General features: G+C 35.5%; 3 protein-coding genes across 3 annotated transcripts; all 3 read right to left on the bottom strand.

Annotated features, from left to right (window-relative positions):
• Positions 1–783: 783 nt before the first annotated feature.
• LOC104107187 (uncharacterized) lies at positions 784–5,334 on the bottom strand. The gene is made up of 8 exons (XM_018774493.3): positions 4,892–5,334; positions 4,022–4,112; positions 3,726–3,868; positions 3,145–3,388; positions 2,940–3,044; positions 2,270–2,452; positions 1,955–2,159; positions 784–1,415 (listed from the first exon to the last, which is right to left on the bottom strand). Exons 1-8 carry the CDS (start codon positions 5,332–5,334, stop codon positions 910–912), a joined length of 1,920 nt encoding a protein of 639 aa, XP_018630009.1. The 3' UTR covers positions 784–909.
• A 14,647-nt stretch (positions 5,335–19,981) lies between these two features.
• LOC108945666 (zinc finger BED domain-containing protein RICESLEEPER 3-like) lies at positions 19,982–20,752 on the bottom strand. Its single transcript, XM_070189686.1, has 2 exons — positions 20,158–20,752; positions 19,982–20,073 (listed from the first exon to the last, which is right to left on the bottom strand). The coding sequence occupies exons 1-2, from the start codon at positions 20,750–20,752 to the stop codon at positions 19,982–19,984; spliced, it is 687 nt and encodes a 228-aa protein (XP_070045787.1).
• A 171-nt stretch (positions 20,753–20,923) lies between these two features.
• Positions 20,924–22,054, bottom strand: LOC138901888 (zinc finger BED domain-containing protein RICESLEEPER 2-like). Its single transcript, XM_070189685.1, has 2 exons — positions 21,217–22,054; positions 20,924–21,114 (listed from the first exon to the last, which is right to left on the bottom strand). Exons 1-2 carry the CDS (start codon positions 22,052–22,054, stop codon positions 20,924–20,926), a joined length of 1,029 nt encoding a protein of 342 aa, XP_070045786.1.
• Positions 22,055–23,604: the final 1,550 nt, after the last annotated feature.

Here is a 23,604-nt window from a genome sequence, read left to right as displayed (position 1 = left end):
CGATTTAAGGACAATGTTTGGACTAAAAACTTTTAGGGCAGTCTAATTTATCTATTTATCGACACTATCAAAAAAATCAGAAATTCTAACATAAATGTTCATCAACTTTCACCCTTCATAAGTGTGGTTCATGTTGAATAAGACCATAATAATATTTGTTGTTCGTTGGGGTACAACTTATATTCTTCATTTGTTGATTAATATTTACAGGTTGCACATAATTTACCTACATATATAGTACTCACCGTTATCATGGAATTGAAAGGTATGCTTAAAATTTAGCAACACTATATGTTCAGTGCGATAAGTTCCTAGTTTTATAAGGATATGATAAAACAAACACTACTAAAACGACAAAGTAAACTTGAAGAAAATCAAAACCAATACTAGCTGAAATATATAAATGCATGTGCCATATAAAATGGAGCAGAAGAGTAAAAAGATATCCTTAAAATCTAGCAGTAATACTATATATTCAGTGCGACAAGTTCCTATTTTTATTAAGATCAGGTAAAACGAACACTACTAACACAACAAAGTAAATATAACAATAACAACAACAATAGCAAACTCGGTATAATCCCACAAGTAGGATATGTGGAGGGTAGTATGTACGCAGACCTTACCCGTACCTTCAAGAAGGCAGAGATACTGTTTCCGAAAGACCCTCGGCTTAGGAAAGATAAAAGAAAGGGCAACAACAACCACACCAATTCTAAAACCGAAGAAAAAATACAAAGATACAAAACTAAAACTGAGTATTGTAATCAGAAGGCCGAAACGAAAACAACGATAAGTAATCACATAAATCAAGAAATACGAAAACACGAAAGTAAACATGAAGATCGAAATCAAAACCAAAACTAGCTAAAATATAAACATTGTTCTTCAGTCTAAAAAAAACTCTCTCTATCTAGAAGCAATTTGGTCCTGGGCTTTAGTAGCCGTAGTAGTAAGTCCAAACCCAAATGGGAAAAGTGGATCATAGTGTGAATCACCAACATTCATTGGCAATTGGTTCACAGTCTTGAACCAAGTTCTTGACAATTTTCCAGTAAACTCATAATCACCAAATAATACATCAGCAACTCCTTGTCCTTCAGTACCAGGTAACCAAGCAGCAACAAGTGAATCAATGTTACTTAAATGTGGTTGCACAACTAATGGCCTCCCTGAAATTAAAACCACTACACATTTTATACTTCCACAGACATTGTTCATTGTTGTTATTCCTTGCTCAGGAATAGTTAAGTTCAAGCTGTCTCCTGCTGTTTCAGCATAAGGTAGTTCACCTACTACCACTATTGCGTATGAGAATTTGTTGGATTCCATAAATTCTGTGGTCGGATTTTCACTGTAGACTACTTCTGTGCTTGGATCAACGGTAGCAGTTATAGCATCCAAAATGGTTGTCCCTAAAATTTTCAAAAAAGGACCAAAAGATAAAATGACTAGAGATTTAAATAGTAGTATCCACAAGGGATCGGATGAGCTTAAATGGAGCGATATTAATATTAAAGATTCATGTTGCAAACCAAAACTTGTTTATAACTGAGATGTAATTTTTGTTCTTGACTACCAGCACCAAAACAACTAAACCTGAATCCTAAGTTAGTTGGGGCCGATTGCTGTTCTTGACCCATAAAGTTAAACAAAAAAGAAAGAAAAAAAGGAGTGGGTAGGGCTGGCGAAGGACAAAATCAACTTTCTATAAAAGAGTTTAAGTTATATATATATATATGTATATATATAGATATATATATATATATATACACACCCTAAGAATGTAACAAATTTTAACACTGTAAATACAACTGGTTATTGCATATGTATTACTCGATCTATGTTAGGTTGTTGATTTAACTTGATAGTGTAAAAATTCATTGCACCGAACGTAAACTCACTACAAATCTTTATTATTATATTTGAGAGAGGGGATGGTTGGAGAAAATACCAAGTGTGACATTGTTTCCTTCAACTCCTTGCCAAGTAATAGTCCAACCACCACATTGATAGCCCAAATTGTTGGCATGAGATCCAGCCACTAATATTCGTGTTGCCTTCTTAGGCAGTGGAAGTACAGGCTCATCTGCATTTGCCCCATTCTTCAGTAATACTAGTGATTTTCTTACTGCTTCTCTTGCCAAATCTCTATGTGCCTGTTTCAATATTAATTGAATCTCAATATCACTAATTTCAACAATTATTTTAAAAATATATATAGTCTAGAAAATCTTATTATCCATATAGTATACAAAAAGAAACTGACCTGGCTTCCGAGATGTTTAACTAATCTATAATCAGCCAAAGGATTCTCAAAAAGACCCATGGTAAATTTGACTCTCAAGATCCTCCTCACTGCATCATCAATTCGGCTCATGGGAATAAAATTATTATTCACCAACGAGGTCAATATATCAATAAATTCCGTATGGTTTAGAGGGACCATAATCTGAAAATCGAGCACAACAAAATCAGATGACAATTCAAATTTTTGAACAGCAATTTCATTCTCACTACTTCTAATTCTACCTATACTACTTGAAGAAGACATATAGTTTTAGTTACTTATTTACGGAAGAGATAAAGGTATTTTAATGACAACGTTTTTAATGACCCAATGTTATTAAATCCTCCTTTTGATCCTATGTACTTTACACTTTAGATAAAAATATTTGTTCCGGAGTACTTGTAGTATTAAAGATTAGTTTTTATATTTTTTTTAAATATCCAAGAAAAAAGTAAAAGATTAAGAAATCAAAGAATAAATAAGGACAGTTTAATCAAGTAACTCTTATTATTAATATGTTTTTTAATGAGTGTGCGAAAAGATAAAATGGCAGATACATAGGATTAGAGGGACTAATTATTTTAATTATGAACGTACAAAAACTTTAAACGAGATACAAAAAGTACTAGAAAGAGTATTAGAAACTAACCATGTCAATGCCGGCTTGAACCCCAGTGAGCACTGAATGTGTGTAATTTGCATGAGGTGGTGAAGTTATTTTGTCAATTCCTTGCCAATCGGAGATGACAAATCCCTTCACAAAAAAAAAAGAAAAAAAAATCAAACTTCTAATTTCTTAACTAAAAAATTATTGAATAACTCAACTAATCAAGGTTTGCGAAATGGTTAATTACCCTGAATTTTAAGGTATCCTTGAGGAAATTGGTAACAAGATTATGATGTGCATGCATCTTGACACCATTCCAACTTGAATAAGACACCATAACAGTTGAAACTCCTTTGATAATTGATTGATAATAACCAGGCATGTGAATACTTAGCAATGTATGCCAATCTGTCACTGTATTATTCTCATTGATCCCTTTTGTTGTACCACCATCTCCAACAAAGTGTTTTGCACAAGCTGCTACTTTTTCCCTATAAAAATTGTTTCCATTTATTAAAAAGAAAATGTTAGACAAGTTTTTATTATATTAAAGAGTTTATGAGCAATAGCATGTTCGGCCAATCTTCCAAATTCTACTTATTTTAAGAATATTTTTCGCAAAAGTATTTTTGAAAAATAGCAGTTTGTGTTTGGATAAACTACTTTTTTCAGCTTCAGAAATTAATTTTTTGCGACTACTCAAAACCGCTAATTTTTTTTCTTAAAGCTTTGGTCAGACACATCAACTCTCTAAAATAAGTATTGGCTTCACAAACTTGGCCAAATAGGCTATAAGAGACTAGTAAGGGTAATGAAAATTAAGCTTACTTTCCAGCTACATAAGGAATGCCTGCTTTACGAGGAGGATGGTCCCCTTGTAATCCAGGGATAATTTCAGTCATTTGTTTCACAATTTCTGGATCCTCGCTGTAACTTTCATAGCACCTACCCCATCTTGGATCTCTGCATACCTGTTGAGGCACAAGTTATTTTTAAAATAATTTTAAATTCTATGCATCGATAATGTGTAATAATTAATATAACACGATCAATAAATAACGGTTTACAACAAAGATGAATTGATAATCCGAAAAATACTAAGGTTAGGATAAATATATATGTACCGCGATGCATGGAGCAAAAACATATTGAATGCCAGTAGCTCTAACTTCAAGAGCAGTTGCTGCACCAATTCTTTTCACAAGGTCTGGATCTCTGCAAGATTTGAAAGAATTAAAAAAAAAAAAAAGACCAATAAATCAAGTAATTTGACAAAGTAATTAAAAAAATTAATTTATTAATTGACTACTCATATTTAATTAATTTGAATAAATAAAACCTTTTACTATTATTGTTCGGGGAGCTAAAACAACAAATTTATCTTTTAATTAACAAGTATAGCCTCGAATCTCGATCGCTAAAACATCTTATTTTTTAAAACTAAGTGGTAGAAAAGGGTGTTAATTATTTAAACAACAAAAAGAAACAAGAAAATAATCTAGCCTCACTGAAAATTACTATTCCCTCCATCCCGATTTATATGACAACTAAAGTCAAACTTTTTAATTTTGACCATTAATTCTATGGAATCTTTAAGTGTTTTGAAATAAAAATTTTACATATTCAGAAACTATATAAAAAATACTACAAACCACAATAATTAACAATTTAAAATATTTAAAAAAATTAAAATAATTGCGGTCAAATTAAATAAAAACTTATTTAACTATCAAGATGTCACATAAATTTGGGCGGAGGGAATGCTATTTTTTTAAATCTTTCAAAGGAAACAAATCCTTAACCAAAAAAAAAAAAAAGGCAAGGCAAATATAAGTTTAAAAAAGGATTTATTTATATCCAATGACATTGTAATGATTTAGTTACCCTATTTTCTTTCGATTAATTATTTTACTTATTACGGACAATTACTTTTAATTACCTTTAAAGTGACCTAACAATAATGTAATAGAAGTTAAAAATCAAGTGAAACTTGCCTGGTTGCACCAAGGCCAACATTATGAGGAAAAACAGTAGCCTTATAAACATTATTATGTCCATGAACTGCATCAATCCCATAAATCATAGGGATCCCAAGCCTAGTAGATAATGCTCCCTTTTGAAACTCATTCACCATATCAACCCATTCTCGGGCTGTCGCTTCAGGTTTTGGCACACTTCCTCCACCACTCAGTACACTACCAATTCCATAATCTTTCATAATTTGCGATGTCAAAATTCTTCTATCGAGCTGTGTCATCTGCCCTATTTTTTCTGCCAATGTCATTCGACTCATTAGATCCCTTATACGTATATTTAGCGGCTTCGTAGGATCCTTGTAAATCAAGTAATCTCCTTCTGCCATGCATGCTTCCCACGCAGAGAATAATATCAGAAGTCCCAATATAGGGATTGCAATTCTTGATCTCATGTTTGTCATGGTTTCTGTAAATATATGGACATGGAAAAAATTATTTAGGGTTTTATTCAAGAATTTGAACAGATTATACAACAAGTAAAAGAACGATGCACTAATAGTCAATCCACTTATAAGATAATTTAAGTAACTCAGAAACAAAAACACAAACCTTTAGACCAAAGAAAAAGGTTAAACTCTTTAACATGAAAAAAGAAGAAGTTAAAATCTTCAACATAATGAAAAGAAGATAATGTACTACGTAAAAACAAAGCAATCAGCAGGCATTCTAATGTTTGTGCATAATTAAGTTGATACAGGATGTTGCATTGCAATTTCATTCATAATACAAATAATAAAGAAAACGTACCAAGTAAAAGGGAAGAAAGTAAACCTAGATACTGCAGTTGTTATGAACCTTTTATAATAGAGTAAGTATTTGAGTGTTAGTGTTTGAGATGATATCTACAAATTAAACGAATATGATCAAGATAAACGGGATATGTTATTTATTGGGGGATAAGATTTAGAGATTAAATCAGTTTGGGATAAGCACAAATTCCTTCCAAGTAGGATTCTTTTACCTTCTTTGACTTGATAGGAAATATGTTTAAAGTTTTCCTCCAAGATAAGATTGACTCTTAAAAGGAAAACATTTAATAATATTAATTAACAAACATTCTCAAAATCTATAATTGCAAAATTGCTGATTTACTCTCTGTAATCATTACGATATATATATATATATATATATATATATATATATATATATATATATATATATATATATATATATATATATATATTGCAAAGGTAATTATATACGAGTTTAATTATATTGCAAAGGTAAAAACTTATTTATTACTAATTTACCATGATTAAGTCATAATTTAAATAAGAATATATATTAATTGACTATGATTAGTGATAAGAGTGTATGTGAAAATATATATTATATATTCATTAAAATGGTATAAACATTCGGTGCTGTAAGTTTTGTTGCATAAATTAATAGCTGTAATAATTAGGTATAGGAAATTCAATATCCAAGAAACATGTACATAGATGAGAGGCTTGTTTAATACGAGATTCACTTATACAAAACTAACTCGCACCTGCATAAAATAGCGACTTAGCTAAAATAGAATGATAAATTTTAATGTGATTAAGGTATATTAAGTTAACGTTCATATTTTTATTGATTTCGAAAATCACACATGAAAGTCTCCCTCATCTTTCGCCATCTATTTAAGTGCAAATGTTAATCAATTTACTCGGTTTTAATTGTAATTTATAATGATTGGTGTTGCAAGATATAGAGCTGAGTTGGCGGCTGACATGGCAGAAGTTAGTTACGAGTAAAGCTGATATGGCAGAGTTAGTTAGGCAAAGTCAGTGTTAGTTACATAGTGAGTTAGGATTAGTTGAAGAGATTTCATTTTAGTGATCCACTTGCATTTGATCCATTCCTTTATATACATTGTAATTCATGTATTAACATTCATTCAGAATTATAATAATCATTTTCTTCTCTCTTCTAAATTTTCTGATCTATTTTCTCGGCACTGCCCTGGCTTAGCTTCTTCTATCTTCGAGCTTAGCTCCCAGATTCTTCGTTGGTTCAGTCTTCAACTGCACCATTTGGTATCATAGCAGTAACTCCTTGGCATTAACATGGGTAGGGACAAGAATCAAGGCAAACCTATTGATAGCATGGAAGGAAAATTCTCTGAGATTCGGGATCAATTGCAGAAATTAATGGAGGGTTTGACTAGTATGAACGTCGGGAATGCTCAAACAGATAAAGAGTTGCTCGAAATCAAAGCGGCAACTAGATTTATCAAACAATATGACAAGGGAATGGCGTCTTCTTTTGATGGTGAATCTGCAGGTCCTCTTCGAATGGGTCGATCTAAGGAAGCTCAAACTAGTTCTGCTCCAACTGGTAATAGCTCCTTTACTCGATATTCTAGACTTGACTTTTCTCGTTTCTCTTGGACATGATTTGAAATCCTGGTTGTATAAGGTGGATCATGTTTTTTCCATGGAGGAAATTGCATTCGAGGAAAGGGTTAAGGTTGCTTATATTCATTTTGATGGTGATGCTATTGTGTGACATAGGTCGTTTATGAGGTCTAAAAATTATGATACATTCCCAACTTGGACTGAATATGTTTTGGCTCTACATGATAGTTTTTGGGATGCGTTCGAGAATCTAATGAAAGCTATCAAATATTTGAGACAAGTTGGTAGTGTGAAGGATTATCAGACTGAATTTAACAGGTTGTTAAATAAAGTCAATCTTTTGAATGAAAATGATATCAGTTGTTTTTTAGGTGGATTGAAACCAGAACTAAACAAATATGTTAGAATTCAATCACCTAGAACACTAATGCAGGCATGTAAGTTTGCTAAACTACAAGAATATGTCTTTGAAGCTCATGCTCAATCTTGGGGCCTTAAGCCTACTTCTAAATACCATAATCCAATATTACCCACTCCTTCTATTTTCAAACCCCAGAATTCACATAAACCTATCTTCCCAAACTCCACATTTAATAAGACTTTAACCAAATACCAAGAAAACCAATAAAACTAATAGTCACCTTCATTGAAAAGAGGTCCAAGGGATTATATTTTTTCTGTGAGGTCCAAGGGATCATATTTTTGCTGTGATAAAAAATATGTAGTTGGGCATAATTGTAGAGCAAAAGGGCAAATTTTCATGGTAGAATTGGTTGATGAAGAAGCTATACAGGAAGTGGTTATGGAGGAAGAAACACAGAATGTTGTGGAAGGAGTAGATTAATTCATGACTATTTCATTACAAGCCTTCACTAGGGTAATTGGTTACCAGACTATTAGGGTAACTGGCTACCATGAGAAAAGACCCTTTCAAGTCTTAATTGACACTGGGAGCACACACAATTTCATTGATCAATATGTGGCCAAGAGGTTAGGATACATGGTTAGTCTTCTAGTAAAACAATGCATTAGTGTAGCTGATGGAAGAAAGGCATGTGTGTAGGAATATGCAGTGGCACTTACAAGGAACCACCTTCTCCTCAGACTTCATACTTTTACCTCTAGGAAATGTTGATATTATTTTAAGGGTTCAGTGGCTAAGCACCTTGGGCAATATTCTATGTGACTTCAGTACCAGAACAATTGAGTTTGTCTATCAGGGAAGGAAGCATGTATTGAGAGGGGTCAGCAATCAACTTTAGTCAGCTAAGGCAAGTTCAATAGCCAAGAAAGGTGGAGAAGACACTCAATTCTTCATGATAACAGTGACAAATAATGCAAAGAAAATCATAGTTGTCATAACATACAAGCTGCTCAAGGTACTGAAATTTCTCCAGCTTTAACTATGTTACTGGAGAAATATGCTAGCATATTTGAGATTCCTACTACCCTACCTCCCTACAGAAGTTCCTTTGATCATAGGATTCCTCTCATTGAGGCTGCAAATCCAATAAACAAGAGGCCCTATCGATATCCTGGTGTGAAGAAGGATATCATTGAAAAGTTGGTTCAAGAAATGATTGATCAAGGAGTCATATAATACTCTACCAGTCCCTATGCCTCTCCTGTTGTTTTGGTTGGAAAAAAGGATAGAAGTTGAAGATTATGTCTTGACTATAGGGAGCTTAATCAGTTAACAATAAAAGATAAGTTCTCAATCCCCATAATAGAGGATTTGCTTGATGAGTTAGGAGGAGCAAAAATATTTTCTAAGATAGATTTATGAGCTGGTTATCATCAGCTGAGAATGGCAAATGAAGATACTCATAAGACAACTTTCAAAACACATGAAGGTCACTATCAATTTCTAGTTATCCCATTTGGCCTAGCTAATGCACCCTCTTCATTTCAAAGCTTAATGAACTCAGTTGTTAAACCCTTATTAAGGAAATCAGTGCTTGGGCTTTTTGATGATATCCTAATTTATAGCAAAAGTATGACTGCTCATTTGGAACATGTTGAAGCTGTATTTGAATTGATGAAGAGGTATCAGCTATATGCCAAGCTTTCTAAATGTACTTTTGGAGTGTCTAACGTTGAGTACTTAGGTCACTTTATCATAAGGAAGGGGTGTCTACTGACCCCAAAGAAGATTGCATTTGTGCAGCAGTGGCCAATTCCTGATAACCTCAAGCAATTAAGATGATTTCTTGGCCTAGCTGGATACTATAGGAGGTTTATAAAAGAGTTTGGATCCATTTGCAAACCTTTACATGAGTTGTTGAAGAAGGATGGATTTTTATGGATAGAAGAATCCATAGCAGCCTTTGACAGACTCAAATAAACTTTAATTTCTACTCATGTTTTGGCCATGCCTGATTATTCTAAACCATTTATAGTAGAGAATGATGCTAGTGTGAAGGGTATTGGAGTTGTTTTGATGCAGCAAGGTCAACTTATAGCTTACATTAGTAGATCTTTGGCCCCTAGGCATCAAGTTATGTCTGTGTATGACAGGGAACTCTTAGCTCTCATCTTTGCTGTTACTAAATGGTCTCATTATTTGTTGGGCAGGAGATTTATTGTCAAGACAGATCAGAAGTATTTTTAAAGTACTTTTTAGACCAAAACATTCATACTAATTTTCAGGTGGCTGGGATTTCTAAACTTATGGCCTTTGATTTCTCTATTGAATATAAGAATGGAACTGAGAACAAAGTTGTTGATGCTTTGTCTAAGAAACCTGAGGCTGAATTGTTAGTTATTTCCATCCTAAAGCCAAATGATTCATTACTTACTATTGGCCAAAGTAAAGAATAGTTTTGAAGATTGACAAAGGAAGCTCAGGTATGAACCAGGTCCATCCCTTGTGTGCATGGACAAGGGCAAATTCGAACATGTGGGATGCACGTGAAGGAGATAAGATTAACTTGGTCTAATTAATATTTCCTGATCGAAAAGGGTTGCATAATTGATAAAGAGAAGGACTCATCTAATTAATATTTCCTGATCGAAAAGGGTTGCATAATTGATAAGGAGAAGGACTCCTTAATCAAAGAGAACACTATCCAAGATAAGGGAGGAGTTAGAGGTTGAGATCAACTAGAACTCTTCTACCAAGGAAGAGTAGCATTAGAACTCTAGTTATTTTCTACTCTACTAGCTCTATAAATTGCAGGAAGTTTTCATTCTACAGGTGACGCACAAAAGCAGAAGTTAAACGTGAATTGAGAGCAAAATAGCAAGGCATTTTGCAAGCAGTTCGTGTGTGATTCATATGTGCGAACTTGAAGTTACATGAACCAGATAGAAGAACCAGCTCCAAGTATTTATCTTTTATTCCAGTTCAATTGTAGTAGGCATTTTCATATTGTACCTTTCAGTTTTATCTAGAGCCAAATATAATAGGTACTCAGAGTATTCAAGTTAGAGTTAACATGAAGTTGTCGCAGCAGTTAAATGCTGGTTGCCACAACGGGATTAGAGTTAATCCTAGGTTTACAAAAGTATTTTGTAAATGCGGTTTTTGGCTCAGTGATTTAGTGGAGAGTTTTGGGAAATTCTACTGGAAAGTAGGTCGTGGTTTTTTTCACCTTTTGGAGCCAGATGTTTTCCACGTAAAAATCTTTGTGTTCTTTGTTTTCGGTATTTATTATTCCGCAACAGTAGTATAAGGAACACATAGAAGAACCATATCCTTCTATAATCTGTGCACGTAAAAAATTGGATACCACACAAATTATCCCCCCCCCCCCCGTGTGGTATTGAAGTTAAAATATCAATTGGTATCAGAACAGGTTATCGTTGAAGAGACTAACACCTTAGGAGAAGATCAAGATGAGTGCACCACCTGAAAACTATGAAGGACAATCCACTGCTAGGCCACCACTCTTCAATGGCCAGTACTACTCCTGGTGGAAAAACAGAATGAGAGACCACATCATAGGAGAAGACTATGAGCTATGGGACATTGTCACAGATGGTCCATTGGCTACCATGAAGATAAATGCCGAAGGAGAAGAGGTGCCAAAAACAAGAGCTGACTGTACTGCTGACGACTTGAGGAAATGGGAGAAGAATGCTAAAGCCAAGAAATGGCTTGTTTGTGAACTCGGTCCAGCCAAGAAGTACCTGATGAGAGGAAAGGATTCTTCGAGAAGTGGAGGCTACAGCAAACCAAGGGTTACTGAAAAACAGACCAATGAGGATTGCTACAAGTGTGGGAAAACTAATCACCACATCAAAAACTACCCTCAATGGGAAATTGAATGGAAGAAGAAAAAAGCTGAACGAAGAAACAGAAAGAAGGAACAGGTTCATCCCAAGAAGAACAAAGGATCAACAAAAGCTATGGTTGTTGCTTGGGGAGAAAGCTCAGATGAGGACTCATATGATGAAGATGGAGATGAACAAGCACTTATGGCAATTGGAGAATCCGATGAGGAATCCGAAGTAAGTATAATCCATCTAAAAGATAAGATTAAGTTTTTGTCTAACGAAAGGCTATCTGAGTTACTTCTAGATTTCATTGATGAATCTGAGGATATAAACAATGAAAAGAAACAGTTGTCTAAGGAATGTGTGATTTTAAAAGCAAAGTGTAAGAACCTGGAACTTAGAGTTAGTGAGACTGTAAGTGAAAATAATACACTAAAGAACTAGTTTCATGCATTTGAATCAAATGTCCTAGAACTTATATCTGAAAACCTAAAACTGAAATTAGGAACAAGTAAGAAGACAGCTGATTGCACACACCTCACTCTAGAAGAAAATATAGGTAAACTAAAAGATGAGTCGTATAAGAAGGATGAGCAGGTAAGAATTTTGACAAAGGATCTAGGCAAGGTCAAGCATGAACTAGACAGATCTTGTAAATGGAACAGGTCCTCCGATGCACTGTCATGGCTACAGGAACATCACAGTAGCAATAGAAGAGGAATTGGCTTTGGGAATCTACCGCCTAAATGGGATCCCAAAAGAAAGTATCTCACACTTCCTGAGAACAAAATTTGCACACATTATGGTAAGACTGGTCACTATAAAAGTGAATGCACTGCAAAAGAAAAGGCTAGTCAAAAGAATAAAATGTTTGTTCAAGGAAAGAATAGGCTGCCAGGTTGGGCTAAAAATAATTTGATTCATCCTTTTGCATACAGAAAGGGACCCAAACTAGTTTGGGTTCCTAAGAATAACCCCTGATTTCCTTTTGCAAGTCCAAGTGAAGGGGAGCAGCCAAATATGGTACATGGATAATGGCTGCTCAAAACACATGACAGGAAGCAAGAACCAATTCCTTTCGCTTGAGGACCTCAAATGAGGTAATGTATCCTTTGAAAATGGGAAGAAAGGTGAGATCATTGGGGTTGGTAAGGTAGGTAAGACTAACTCTCACTCAATTGAGAATATCTATTTGATAGATGGCCTAAAATACAGTTTAATTAGTGTATCACAACTATGTGATAGAGGTAACTTGGTAGCATTCACCTCTAATAAATGCTTTGTGATTAATCGTATCACTGACAATATTGTTTTGCAGGAAAAAAGAGTGAACAATATATATATATTGTAGATCTGTCCACACTGTCCGAAAATGAACTCACTTGCTTAAGTGTGTTGGACAATGATTCCCTCTTTTGGCATAAGAGACTTGGATATGCAAGTCTGAGTCAACTCACAAATTAGTCTCCAAGGACTTGGTGATAGGACTGCCTAACATCAAGTTCAAGGAAGACAAAGTTTGTGAGGCTTGTGCAAGGGGAAAGTAGGTAAGATCCTCTTTTAAATGCAAGAAAGTGGTAAGCACCACCAGGACGATGGAACCGGTTCATATGGATCTATGTGGTCCAATGAGAACATTAAGCAGAGGTGGTAAAAGATACGTGATAGTGCTTGTTGATGATTACTCTAGGTTTACTTGGACATTATTTTTAACATCTAAAGATGAAGTATTTGACATGTTCACTTCTTTTGTTAGAAAAACTCAGAAACAACTAGGTAATCAACTTGCATCAATTAGGTCTGATCATGGCACAGAATTTGAAAATACTAAATTTGCTGAATTTTGTGATGAGCATGGCATAGATCATAATTTTTCTGCTCCTAGGACTCCACAACAAAATGGAGTAGTTGAAAGAAAGAATAGGATACTTGAAGATATGGCTAGGACTATGCTTCTTTCTAGTAAACTGTCTCATAGCTTTTGGATAGAAGCTGTAAATACTGCATGCTACATCATAAATAGGTGCATGACTAGACCTCTTGTAGAGTAGACTCCCTATGAGTTACTTAAAGGGAGAAAACCAAATATATCCCATCTTAGAGCATTTGGATGTAAGTGCTTTATGCACAATAATGGCAAATACTCCCTAGGCAAGTTTGATCCCAAAAGTGATGAGGGAGTATTCTTGGGATATTCTTCACATAGTAAAGCATATAAGGTATATAACAAAAGAACTACGTGTGTTGAAGAATGTGTTTATGTGGTTTTTGATGAAACTAACATTCTTTCTGAGAGACAGAAACATGATGATATTGGGCTGGTAAGAAACTTAAATGAAACCACAGCCCAGACTGAAGCTGCACTGGAAGAAGGAACAGGTGATGGAACAAGTCCTTCTACCTAGGGCAACCTGATAGGGGGAATAGAACAAAGAGGAAATGATTCTCAAACCTTAAGGGAACCTGTCCATGAACCTGTTCCACAGCAACAAAGCATTGAAAGAACATCAAGGGAAAACCAGTTGGTTGTGAAACCTTACAAGATCAAAGTTCTCATCCCATTGAGAACATAATTACTGATCCAACCTCTGGAATCAAAACCAGATCTTTATTTAAGAATCTTTGTGCTTTTGATACTTTCTTATCTCTTCTTGAACCTAAAAATATTACTGAGGCTTTGTAGGATGCAGACTGGGTAAATGCAATGCAAGATGAGCTGAACCAATTTGAAAGGAGTCAAGTTTGGCATCTGATGCCAAGACCCTTGGACAGATCAGTAATTGGCACAAAATGGGTCTTCAGAAACAAACTTGATGAAGATGGAACTGTTACAAGGAACAAGGCAAGATTGGTGGTTCAAGGATATAGCCAAGAAGAGGGCATAGACTATGATGAAACCTTTTCTCCAGTTGGAAGCAATAAGACTCCCCATAGCCTTGGCTACTTATAGGGAATTCACCCTCCACTAGATGGATGTCAAGAGTGCCTTCCTCAATGACTATCTAAAGGAAGAAGTGTTTGTCAAACAACCTCCAGGGTTTGAAAGCAAGGAGAGTCCTGATCATGTGTACAAACTTGACAAAGCACTTTATGGGCTCAAGCAGGCGCCAAGAGCAAGGTATGAAAGATTATCAAAGTTTTTACTTGAGCATGACTACAAGAGAGGTAAAATTGACAATACTTTGTTCTTGAAAGAAAAAGGTAAAGATCTCTTGGTAGTTCAGATATATGTTGATGATATAATCTTTGGAGCAACTACTGATAAGTTAAGTAAAGATTTTGCTAAACTAATGGGGAGTGAATTTGAAATGAGCATGATGGGTGAGCTTAATTTCTTTTTAGGCTTACAAATTAAACAAAATTCAAATTGAACTATGATCCATCAACAGAAGTATGTAAAAGAGTTGCTTAAAAGGTTCAAAATGGAAGATTCCAAAAAAATTGACACTCCTATTGCAACAGCTACAAAGTTGGATATGGATGAACCTGGTTCATCTGTTGATCAGAAGTTGTGTAGTGGAATGATTGGCTCATTGTTGTATCTCACTACTAGTAGACCTGACATTGTTTTCAGTGTAGGCCTTTGTGCAAGATTTCAAGAAAATTCGAAGGAGTCTCACTTGACTGCTGTCAAAAGAATTTTGAGATATCTAAAAGGCACCACTAATCTTTGTCTTTGTTATCCAAAAGGTAGTAATTTCAATCTTGTGAGATATATTGATGCTGATTATACAGGTTTTCTTGTGGATAGAAAGAGTACCTCAGGTATGGCACACTTTCTTGGCTCATGTCTTGTGTCTTGGGCCACCAAAAGGCAAAATTCGGTGGCCTTATCTACTGCTGAAGCTGAGTATGTTGATGTTGCTTCATGTTGTGCTCAATTGTTGTGGATCAAACAGCAATTAAAGGACTTTGGAATTGATGTTGGTTGTATTCCCATTTTTTGTGATAACACTAGTGCTATTAGTATGACCAAGAACCCGGTTCAACACAAGAGAACTAAGCACATAGATGTTAGGCATCACTTTTTGAGGGATAACTATGAAAAGGAGTTGATCATTGTGGAATTTTGTGCTACTGACAAGAAAATAGCTGACATCTTCACAAAAGCCCTAAGTAGAGATCACTTTGAAAGGAACAGATTAGAATTAGGGATGATTAAGATCACTTAAAAGGACCAGTTCAGAGTACACAACGAAAAAGAAATATTAAAAAAAAAATTGGTTAGAAAATCTGAAAATTGTGTACATAATTAGATTAATTTTTGCTCAGTCTCATACTTTCAATAGTATACTCGTGTGCCATGTGTTAAAATAACTCATTAATCTCTAATGATATTTTCTCTATTTTGGCAAATTTAGACTTACACAAGAGTATTCTCAGTGAAGAACCTGGTTCATCAAGATAACACGGTATGTTTTCTACACTCTGAATAATTTAAAATAATAATATTTGGATCATGAGCAAAGTCCTACTTAATTCCAAACTCCTTTTGGACTTATCCGTTACAAGTGAATCAGTTATGTTCAAAAGAATCCCAACCGAATTAAAGTACCTAGATTCTAGGGATACACTCCAAAGTCTTTTCAAAACTGAAATTCAGTTTGATTAGACTTCCACATCCACTATCATCCCTTCCACCACCCCAATCTCTAAGAAAAGAGTAAAGATGCTTGCTCGCAAGGTTGTTGCGGGGAGAGAACAAATTTGGAGAATAGGTTTGTACTATTAGGGTCTAAAGCAGGTGTTGAAACTGCAGAGTCTGAAGGAATTGATGGTAAAAAGAAAAAAGAGAAAGAAAAAGAGAGCAAGGTTGTTCGAAGTGCTGTGACGGGAAAGGGTAAAAGAGTGGTTGATTCTTCACCCACTCCTATAAGTTTAACCAAAGACACAGGTGCAATGGTTGTTTGGGGAGAAAAACCTGTTGGAGTAGAGGAGAGTGTAAAGAAAATAGGGGGAAGTGGGTCTGGCGAAGCCGCTGAAGGCCTGGTTCAACTTGGGAAAAATATAGATGAACCTGTTTCATCTAAATAGGAAACCCTTGCAGACCTACTAAAGAGAGTGACTGTAAGTTATAATCCAAAGAAGAAAGGGAGGTTGGTACAAACAAGGATCATTTTGGGGAAAATACGCTGCCTGCTTGTGACTATGAAGTCCATGTCACTCCTAAAGAACCTGGTTCATCTAAGAAGGTACCAGTGAATAGCAAGGTGCGAGCCTTGGTGCAAGAAAGTGGGGCTAAGGATACTGAGATTGAGAGGTTGAAGAAGAGGTTGGCATAGGTGGAGACATGAGTAAAGGAGAAGGAGAACTGAGCTGGCAAGAGAAAAGGAGAAGAATGATGGCATTCTTCAGGATATGCTGAAACTCCTCCAAGCCAAAAACCAAGCACCTAGTTCTTCCAATCCTTAAACTTCTAGTCCAGTGTAGACCTTTCAATGAACCAGTTTGGGATGTTTTGTTTGCTCATGTTTTCAGTATTTTTATTTCTTTTTATGCTTTGTAGAAGAATAGTATCAATCATCAATGAAATTCACTGTTTCTGCTCTAACTTTTTGTTTATATTTCTTTGATGGTTAAAATTCTTAGCTTGATCTATGATGATTAATCCATGATTGCATTTGAAGTAGCCCCAGTGGCCATGAGTAAGTTTTAAAATCTGGTTATCTCACATTTTTTATGCAACTTTTCGATGATACCAAAAGGGGGAAAAAGGTTGAGCTTTACACTTTGAACAGTGATGTTTATAACCTAATGAACCTGGTCCTTGATGATAAGTGATAAAAAAGGAAAAATGTTTTCTAACATTGTGTTGATGTTGAGCTAAGTTGAAACAGGGCCTAAGCTTATGGAAGCATAGAGTTTGTCATCATCAAAAAGGGGGAATTTGTTGGCCAAAGTAAAGAATAGTTTTGAAGATTGACAAAGGAAACTCAGGCATGAACTAGGTACATCCCTTGTGTGCATAGACACGGACAGATTCGAACATGTGGGATGCACGTGAAAGAGATAAGATTAACTTGGTCTAATTAATATCTCCTGATCGAAAAGGGTTGCATAATTGATAAGGAGAAGGACTCGTCTAATTAATATCTCCTGATCGAAAAGGGTTGCATAATTGATAAGGAGAAGGACTCCTTAATCAAAGAGAACACTATCCAAGATAAGGGAGGAGTTAGAGGTTGAGATCAACTAGAACTCTTCCACCAAGGAAGAGTAGCATTAGAACTCTAGTTATTTTCTACTCTACTAACTCTATAAATCACAGGAAGTTCTCATTCTACAGGTGACGCACAAAAGCAGAAGTTAAATGTGAATTGAGAGCAAAATAGCAAGGCATTTTGTAAGCAGTTCGTGTGTGATTCAAGTATGCGAACCTGAAGCTACATGAACCAGATAGAAGAACCAGCTCCAAGTATTTGTCTTTTATTCTAGTTCAATTGTAGTAGGCATTTTCATATTGTACCTTTCAGCTTTATCTAGAGGCAATTGTAATAGGTACTCAAAGTATTCAAGTTAGAGTTAACTTGAAGTTGTTGCAGCAGTTAGAGGCTGGTTGCCACAACGGGATTAGAGTTAATCCTAGGTTTACAAAAGTGTTTTGTAAATGCAGTTTTTGACTCAGTGATTTAGTGGAGAGTTTGGAAAAATCCTACTGGGAAGTAGGTCACAGTCTTTTTCACCTTTTGAGCCAGGTATTTTTCACGTAAAAATCTCTGTGTTTTTTATTTTCTGTATTTATTATTCCGCAAAAGTAGTGTAAGGAACACATAGAAGAACCAGATCCTTCTATAATCTGTACACGCAAAAAATTGGACACCACATAAATCACCCTCCCTCCCCTCTTGTGTGGTATTGAAGTTAAAACATCACTTACACAGATACATAATACTTGGTCTACTAATCCTTACTTGCGGGAGGTGATTGCTAAGTTGCAACTGCAACCATTTAAGTCATTTATTTGGCTTAATAACTAGTTAAGGTGGAAAGGCAGATTGGTAGTAGGGTATGATCCTCAGTTGAGAATAACTATTATTGAATTGTAGCATGCAACCACCCAAGGTGGACATTCTGGGATGGATGCAACTATCAAAAGGCTGCAATCACTGTTCCATTGGAAGACTCTCATTAAAGATACTAGAGAATTCATCAACAAATGTGATGTGTGCCAACGACATAAGTATGATGCAGCTGCATATCCTGGTCTTCTACGGCCATTGCCAATTCCAGATGATGTATGGACTGACATTTGCCTTGACTTTATTAAGGCATGCTCAAGTTTAATGGATAGGAGGTGATATTGGTAGTGGTTGATCGACTGAGTAAGTATGGGCATTTCATGAGTTTATCTCACCCTTACACTACTAAGTCTGTAGCTCAGTGCTTCCTTTATAATGTTTTTAAACTACATGGTTTCCCTGTCACTATGACCAGTGATAAAGATCCTGTTTTTCTCAGCACTTTTTGGCAAGAACTCTTTTCTTTACAAGGAGTTCAGTTACAAAGATCCACAGCCTGTCATCCCCAAACTTATGAGCAGACGGAGGTCTTAAACAGAACTTTGGAAACATACCTAAGGTGCTTTTGTTCAGATAGCCCAAAGGATTGGTTAGGAATGTAAATAGGGCAGGGTAGGGTAGGGCGGGGCAGGTCAAGTCTTGACCCGCTAAAATATTGACCCGCCCTGCCCTGCCCCATTTAGCTTTTGGTCAAAATTTTGTCCTGCCCCGCCCCGCCCTATTAAGCCCTGCCCCGCCCTGCCCCGTTTAACTCTTTTTTATTTTCTCTTTATTTTTTATTTTGCAGTATGCTTTTAATTTCTTTTACCTTTTCAACTATCTATTGAAATATTTAAAATATTGTTTTCCTTTGAGCTTGCAAATTGATCAAAATTTGATCTTTTGTCTGTTGTATTGGAATTTATGCCAAAGTTGTATCTTTAATAGATTAATTGATGGGTGTTTCTATTATTTACATGAGAGTTTATTAAAAAACAGATGAAATAGAAATACTAAATACAAATTAAACTGTTGCTTTGACGTACTTTTATATAACTTTCTATCTCAAAGTACTAATTCATCAAGCAATAAATATTTGAGAAGACGCACATTGGAGAAACTATCTCTCATCTTCATTAATTTTACTACTACATACACAATACTTTTTAGGCAGGTTCAATGACAAAACCAAAAATATAGCACGAGAGTTCCAGTTTTGGCACTAAACTTTACTCTCTGCCTCTTGCATGAGAATAAAGAAGATAACAATATTGTGTCAAAATATTCTATGAAACAAACTAGTCACTAAGCAGAAATTGAAGGGTATAACAAATGCCAAGCATGGCTTTAATATCAAATTCAGTGCAATTAATTCCAGCCATAGGTGCAAATCCAAAGTTATTGAATGGTCCACTGTCACTGCTAGCAAGTTATACAACAGAGAATATCCAAGATGATGAGAATAATGTTGCATGTTCAGGTATGCCCTCTTAGCAATGTTGCGATAAACCACTTGAATCCGGCTCTTCCTCTTCATCAAGCAATGTTGGACATGAAACTTTATCAATCGTTGAAGACAAACCTAAAAGAAAAAATGCATAGTTCAATGTATCAATATACTATTAAATAATTGAACTATTAAGATAATAATGAGAAAATTACTTACCATTTAAGTCATTCCATAACCACGTGCGAGCACACATTAAAGCTTCCAAAGTAGTGGGATGGAGTCTACTCCGATGTGGGCTAATCAACCTCCCACTGGTGCTAAATGCCGATTCTGAAGCAACAGTAGACACGGGAATGGCTAAGAGATCACGTGCCATTTTTTGCAATGTAGGAAATTTCAATCCATTTGTCTTCCACCAACTCAAATTGTTAAATGAAGGAGTTCGAGGTAGTAGGCCTTCTTCTAAGTACATATCCAACTCTGATCTTGTTTCCACGGTAGCTCCACTCGAAGCAACAAATCTATCAAAGCTCGAAAGCCGATCACCCTCAATAAAACTAGTGACTTCACTAGAACTAGAAGCTAATGAATCATGTGGACCAGATAATTTACTCTTATAATCTTGAAAGAGATCATAACAATTAGATCGAACTTCTTGAATTTTAGTTGAAGATTCTTCACCATAAATTAGTGGAAGAAAGAACTCTACCAACCTCATCTTGTACCGTGGATCAAAGATTGCAGCTACTCCCATCAAAATATGCACACCATCCCAATATTTTTTAAATTTCAACAACATCGCAGAAGCCATATCGCTAATCAAAGGATTAAACTCCTTCACCCAAGCTTCCAATTCTAGCTTAATTTCACAAACTTTTGTAAAGTATTGACTGGATGTTGGATATTGAGTTCCTGAAAATTGTTCGGTGATACGATAAAAAAGTATGAGCTTATCAGAAACATCTTCTGCATTACTCCATTGCTATTCAGCTGGATAAGACTGATAATTTGTGTCAGTTAGACTCAACTTCCTAAACACCTCTTTGTATTCTATAGCCGTTCTCAACATCAGATATGTCGAGTTCCACCGAGTAGGACAATCATACTCCAACTTCTTATTACAAGAACAGTGAACCAAACGTGCAGCTTCTTCAAACCTCTCAATTCTGCCAGCTGATCCAATTCAATACAAGACACTATCACGCACTTTGCTAATACTATCTCCTATCACCTTTAACCCTTCTTGCACAATTAAATTTAAAATATGTGCAGTACAACGCACATGAAATACTCGACCAGTCAACAACAAATCTTTTTTATTAAGTTTCTCATCCAATAAAGTTTTAATCATAGCATTGTTTGTGCTAGAATTATCAACTGTGATAGTTGATATTTTTCGTTCAAGATTCCAATCAAACAAACAATTAACCAAAGCACCACACAAAGCATCTTTATCATGTGGAGCAGGGACATAAGCAAATCTCAGAATATGACTTTGAAGCCTCCATGAATCATCAATGAAATGACCAGTAATAGCCATGAACCCTTTTTTGTTACTATTGGAAGTCCACATATCGGTTGTTATTGCAATTCTACTCGTGACTTTCTCCAACAACTTAGAAGTTTGCGATTTTAAATTGTCAAAAAATTTCATTATGTCATTCTTGATTGTATTTCTAGAAACCATCTTAAACATAGGTTGGAGACTCGCAACAAAGTTTCTAAATCCCACATGATCAACTATAGAGAGTGGATACTCGTGTAAAATAATGGCATGTGCAAGTTGTTTACGTGAAACATCTTGATCAAAATAACTACCCCCGATATCACCCTCATTTTGTACATCTCTTGGCCTGTTAGGACACTTAGGTATGTGATCTAACATATATTTTGTCCCACAATTCCTGGCATTTTTATATCGGCGATCGCAATACTTACAAAGACCATATGAAACACCATTAACCTTCACCGGCTTGAAATACTTCCATGCTCGGGAATATCTTCTTTTCCCCAGTTCAACTTCATCTTGTTGTAAAGGCCTTTGACTCTCATCGTCTAAGGAAATAGCATTAGAAGATAAAGCTGGTAGATTCTCTTCATTTTGAGATGCCATAATTATCTAGTAAAATAAAAAAAGAAATATCACTAAAAGCTGAAAAATAGTCATCTAGTATAAAAAGCAGACAAATGTACTAAGCATAAGCTCTTGTAACTCAACAAGACTACCAGGAGGACTTTAAGAAGATCTAGAGCCACAACCTCATGTACTAGCAAGTAACATAATTGGCAGAGGAAGATGAACTAATTTTAAACGGTGTTTAGAATTTGAAAACATAGGTGCAAATTAAACAGTATATCCGTTCTGCAACTAGTAATAGCCCCTAAAATTGCAACACAAAAGAGACATCACCGGTGTGGATAGTTAAACAAGCAGAATGTACATAAACCTCTGAAAAGAACAAAACTATTGTAATACAACTTAGTGGATATTCAATATATTTTCAAGATTATAAGTGTAAATTATCTTGAACTTAGTATCTTCACCATTCTGATCAAAAGAGACATCACCATCCAAAGTTGAAAACTTTCTACTAAACAAGAACAAACAGTAAAGTTGGCGAAAATTAAGAAAAAGTGAAAAACATAGCAATAAACTAAAAATTAAGAGATAAATAAAAATTGTTACAAGAGAAAGAGAAGTTGAAAGCAAGAGAGTGTTACCTCGTAACTTATTGATTTGTTTCATGTTGGAGAATGGAAATTGAAGTTTGCCTGGAAGAACTCAACTGAAGAAGAAGAGTTTTGGTTTCGTCCTTTACTCCTTTCCTTTGGAAGAGCCGAGGGTTTGATTCAAAGAGGGGATTGGAAAAAAAGAATAAAAATACGCGGGTCACTTATTCTTTACCCGACCCATCTATTAATTCGGATTTTACCCTGCCTTGCCCTAACTTATTAATTTTTTTTAAATATAACATTTTGCCCTGCCCTGCCCTGCCCCGTCCTACCCTACCCTGCCCCAATTGCCATCCCTAGGATTGGTCATCTTACTTGTCTCTTGCTGAATGGTGGTATAATACTACCTACCATTCCTCTATTAAATGCACTCCTTATGAAGTTCTTTATGGTCAGAAACCCCATATACATCTTCCCTACTTAGCTGGTGAAACTGATACTGAAATGGTAGATAGGTCCATAGCAGCTAGAGAAGCTATTCTGTAGCTTTTGAAATGGCATTTGGCAAAAGCTCAATAGAGGATGAAAGACTTGGCCAACAAACACAGAACTGATAGACACTTTAAAGTTGGTGAGTGGGTATATTCGAAAGCCAACATGCCCTTCAATAAGCTAGCAAAGTATTTTGGTCCTTATCCTTTTGAAGCTAAGGTGGGAGCAGTTGCTTATCGCCTACTACTACCAGCTGATGCCTTGATTCATCCCAGATTCCATGTCTCTCAACTTAAAAGGTACTTAATTAGAAGTCCCAAAGGTAATCATCCTCCTGTTGTGCATCTGTCAAGCACCTAGTGTCCTTTGCCTGAAGCTATTCTTGATAGAAGATTGGTTAAGTGAGGGAATAAGGTTGTATATGCCAAGTTCCTGTTAAGTGGACTGGCATTGAAACTGCTCAGGCCACCTGGGAATACCTTTCTGATTTGCAACACA

This window comes from Nicotiana tomentosiformis, chromosome 11, assembly GCF_000390325.3.
Source record: "Nicotiana tomentosiformis chromosome 11, ASM39032v3, whole genome shotgun sequence".
In the NCBI taxonomy this organism is placed as follows: Eukaryota; Viridiplantae; Streptophyta; class Magnoliopsida; order Solanales; family Solanaceae; genus Nicotiana; species Nicotiana tomentosiformis.
The sequence above is the reverse complement of the archived record's forward strand: the minus strand, read 5'-3'. Positions and strand labels throughout refer to the sequence as shown.

Bases quoted from the DNA above. Each gene is read 5' to 3' on its own strand.
- LOC104107187 (XM_018774493.3), bottom strand. From the start codon at position 5,334: ATGACAAACATGAGATCAAGAATTGCAATCCCTATATTGGGACTTCTG. The intron at 2,160-2,269 runs GTCAGTTTCTTT...ATATTGAAACAG, and splicing joins TTAAACATCTCGGAAGCCAG to GCACATAGAGATTTGGCAAG. The intron at 1,416-1,954 runs GTATTTTCTCCA...TGAAAATTTTAG, and splicing joins AGGAAACAATGTCACACTTG to GGACAACCATTTTGGATGCT.
- LOC108945666 (XM_070189686.1), bottom strand. From the start codon at position 20,752: ATGGCTTCTGCGATGTTGTTGAAATTTAAAAAATATTGGGATGGTGTG. The intron at 20,074-20,157 runs GTAAGTAATTTT...TTTTTCTTTTAG, and splicing joins GTTATGGAATGACTTAAATG to GTTTGTCTTCAACGATTGAT.
- LOC138901888 (XM_070189685.1), bottom strand. From the start codon at position 22,054: ATGGCATCTCAAAATGAAGAGAATCTACCAGCTTTATCTTCTAATGCT. The intron at 21,115-21,216 runs GTACTGCACATA...GAATTGGATCAG, and splicing joins TCGAGTATTTCATGTGCGTT to CTGGCAGAATTGAGAGGTTT.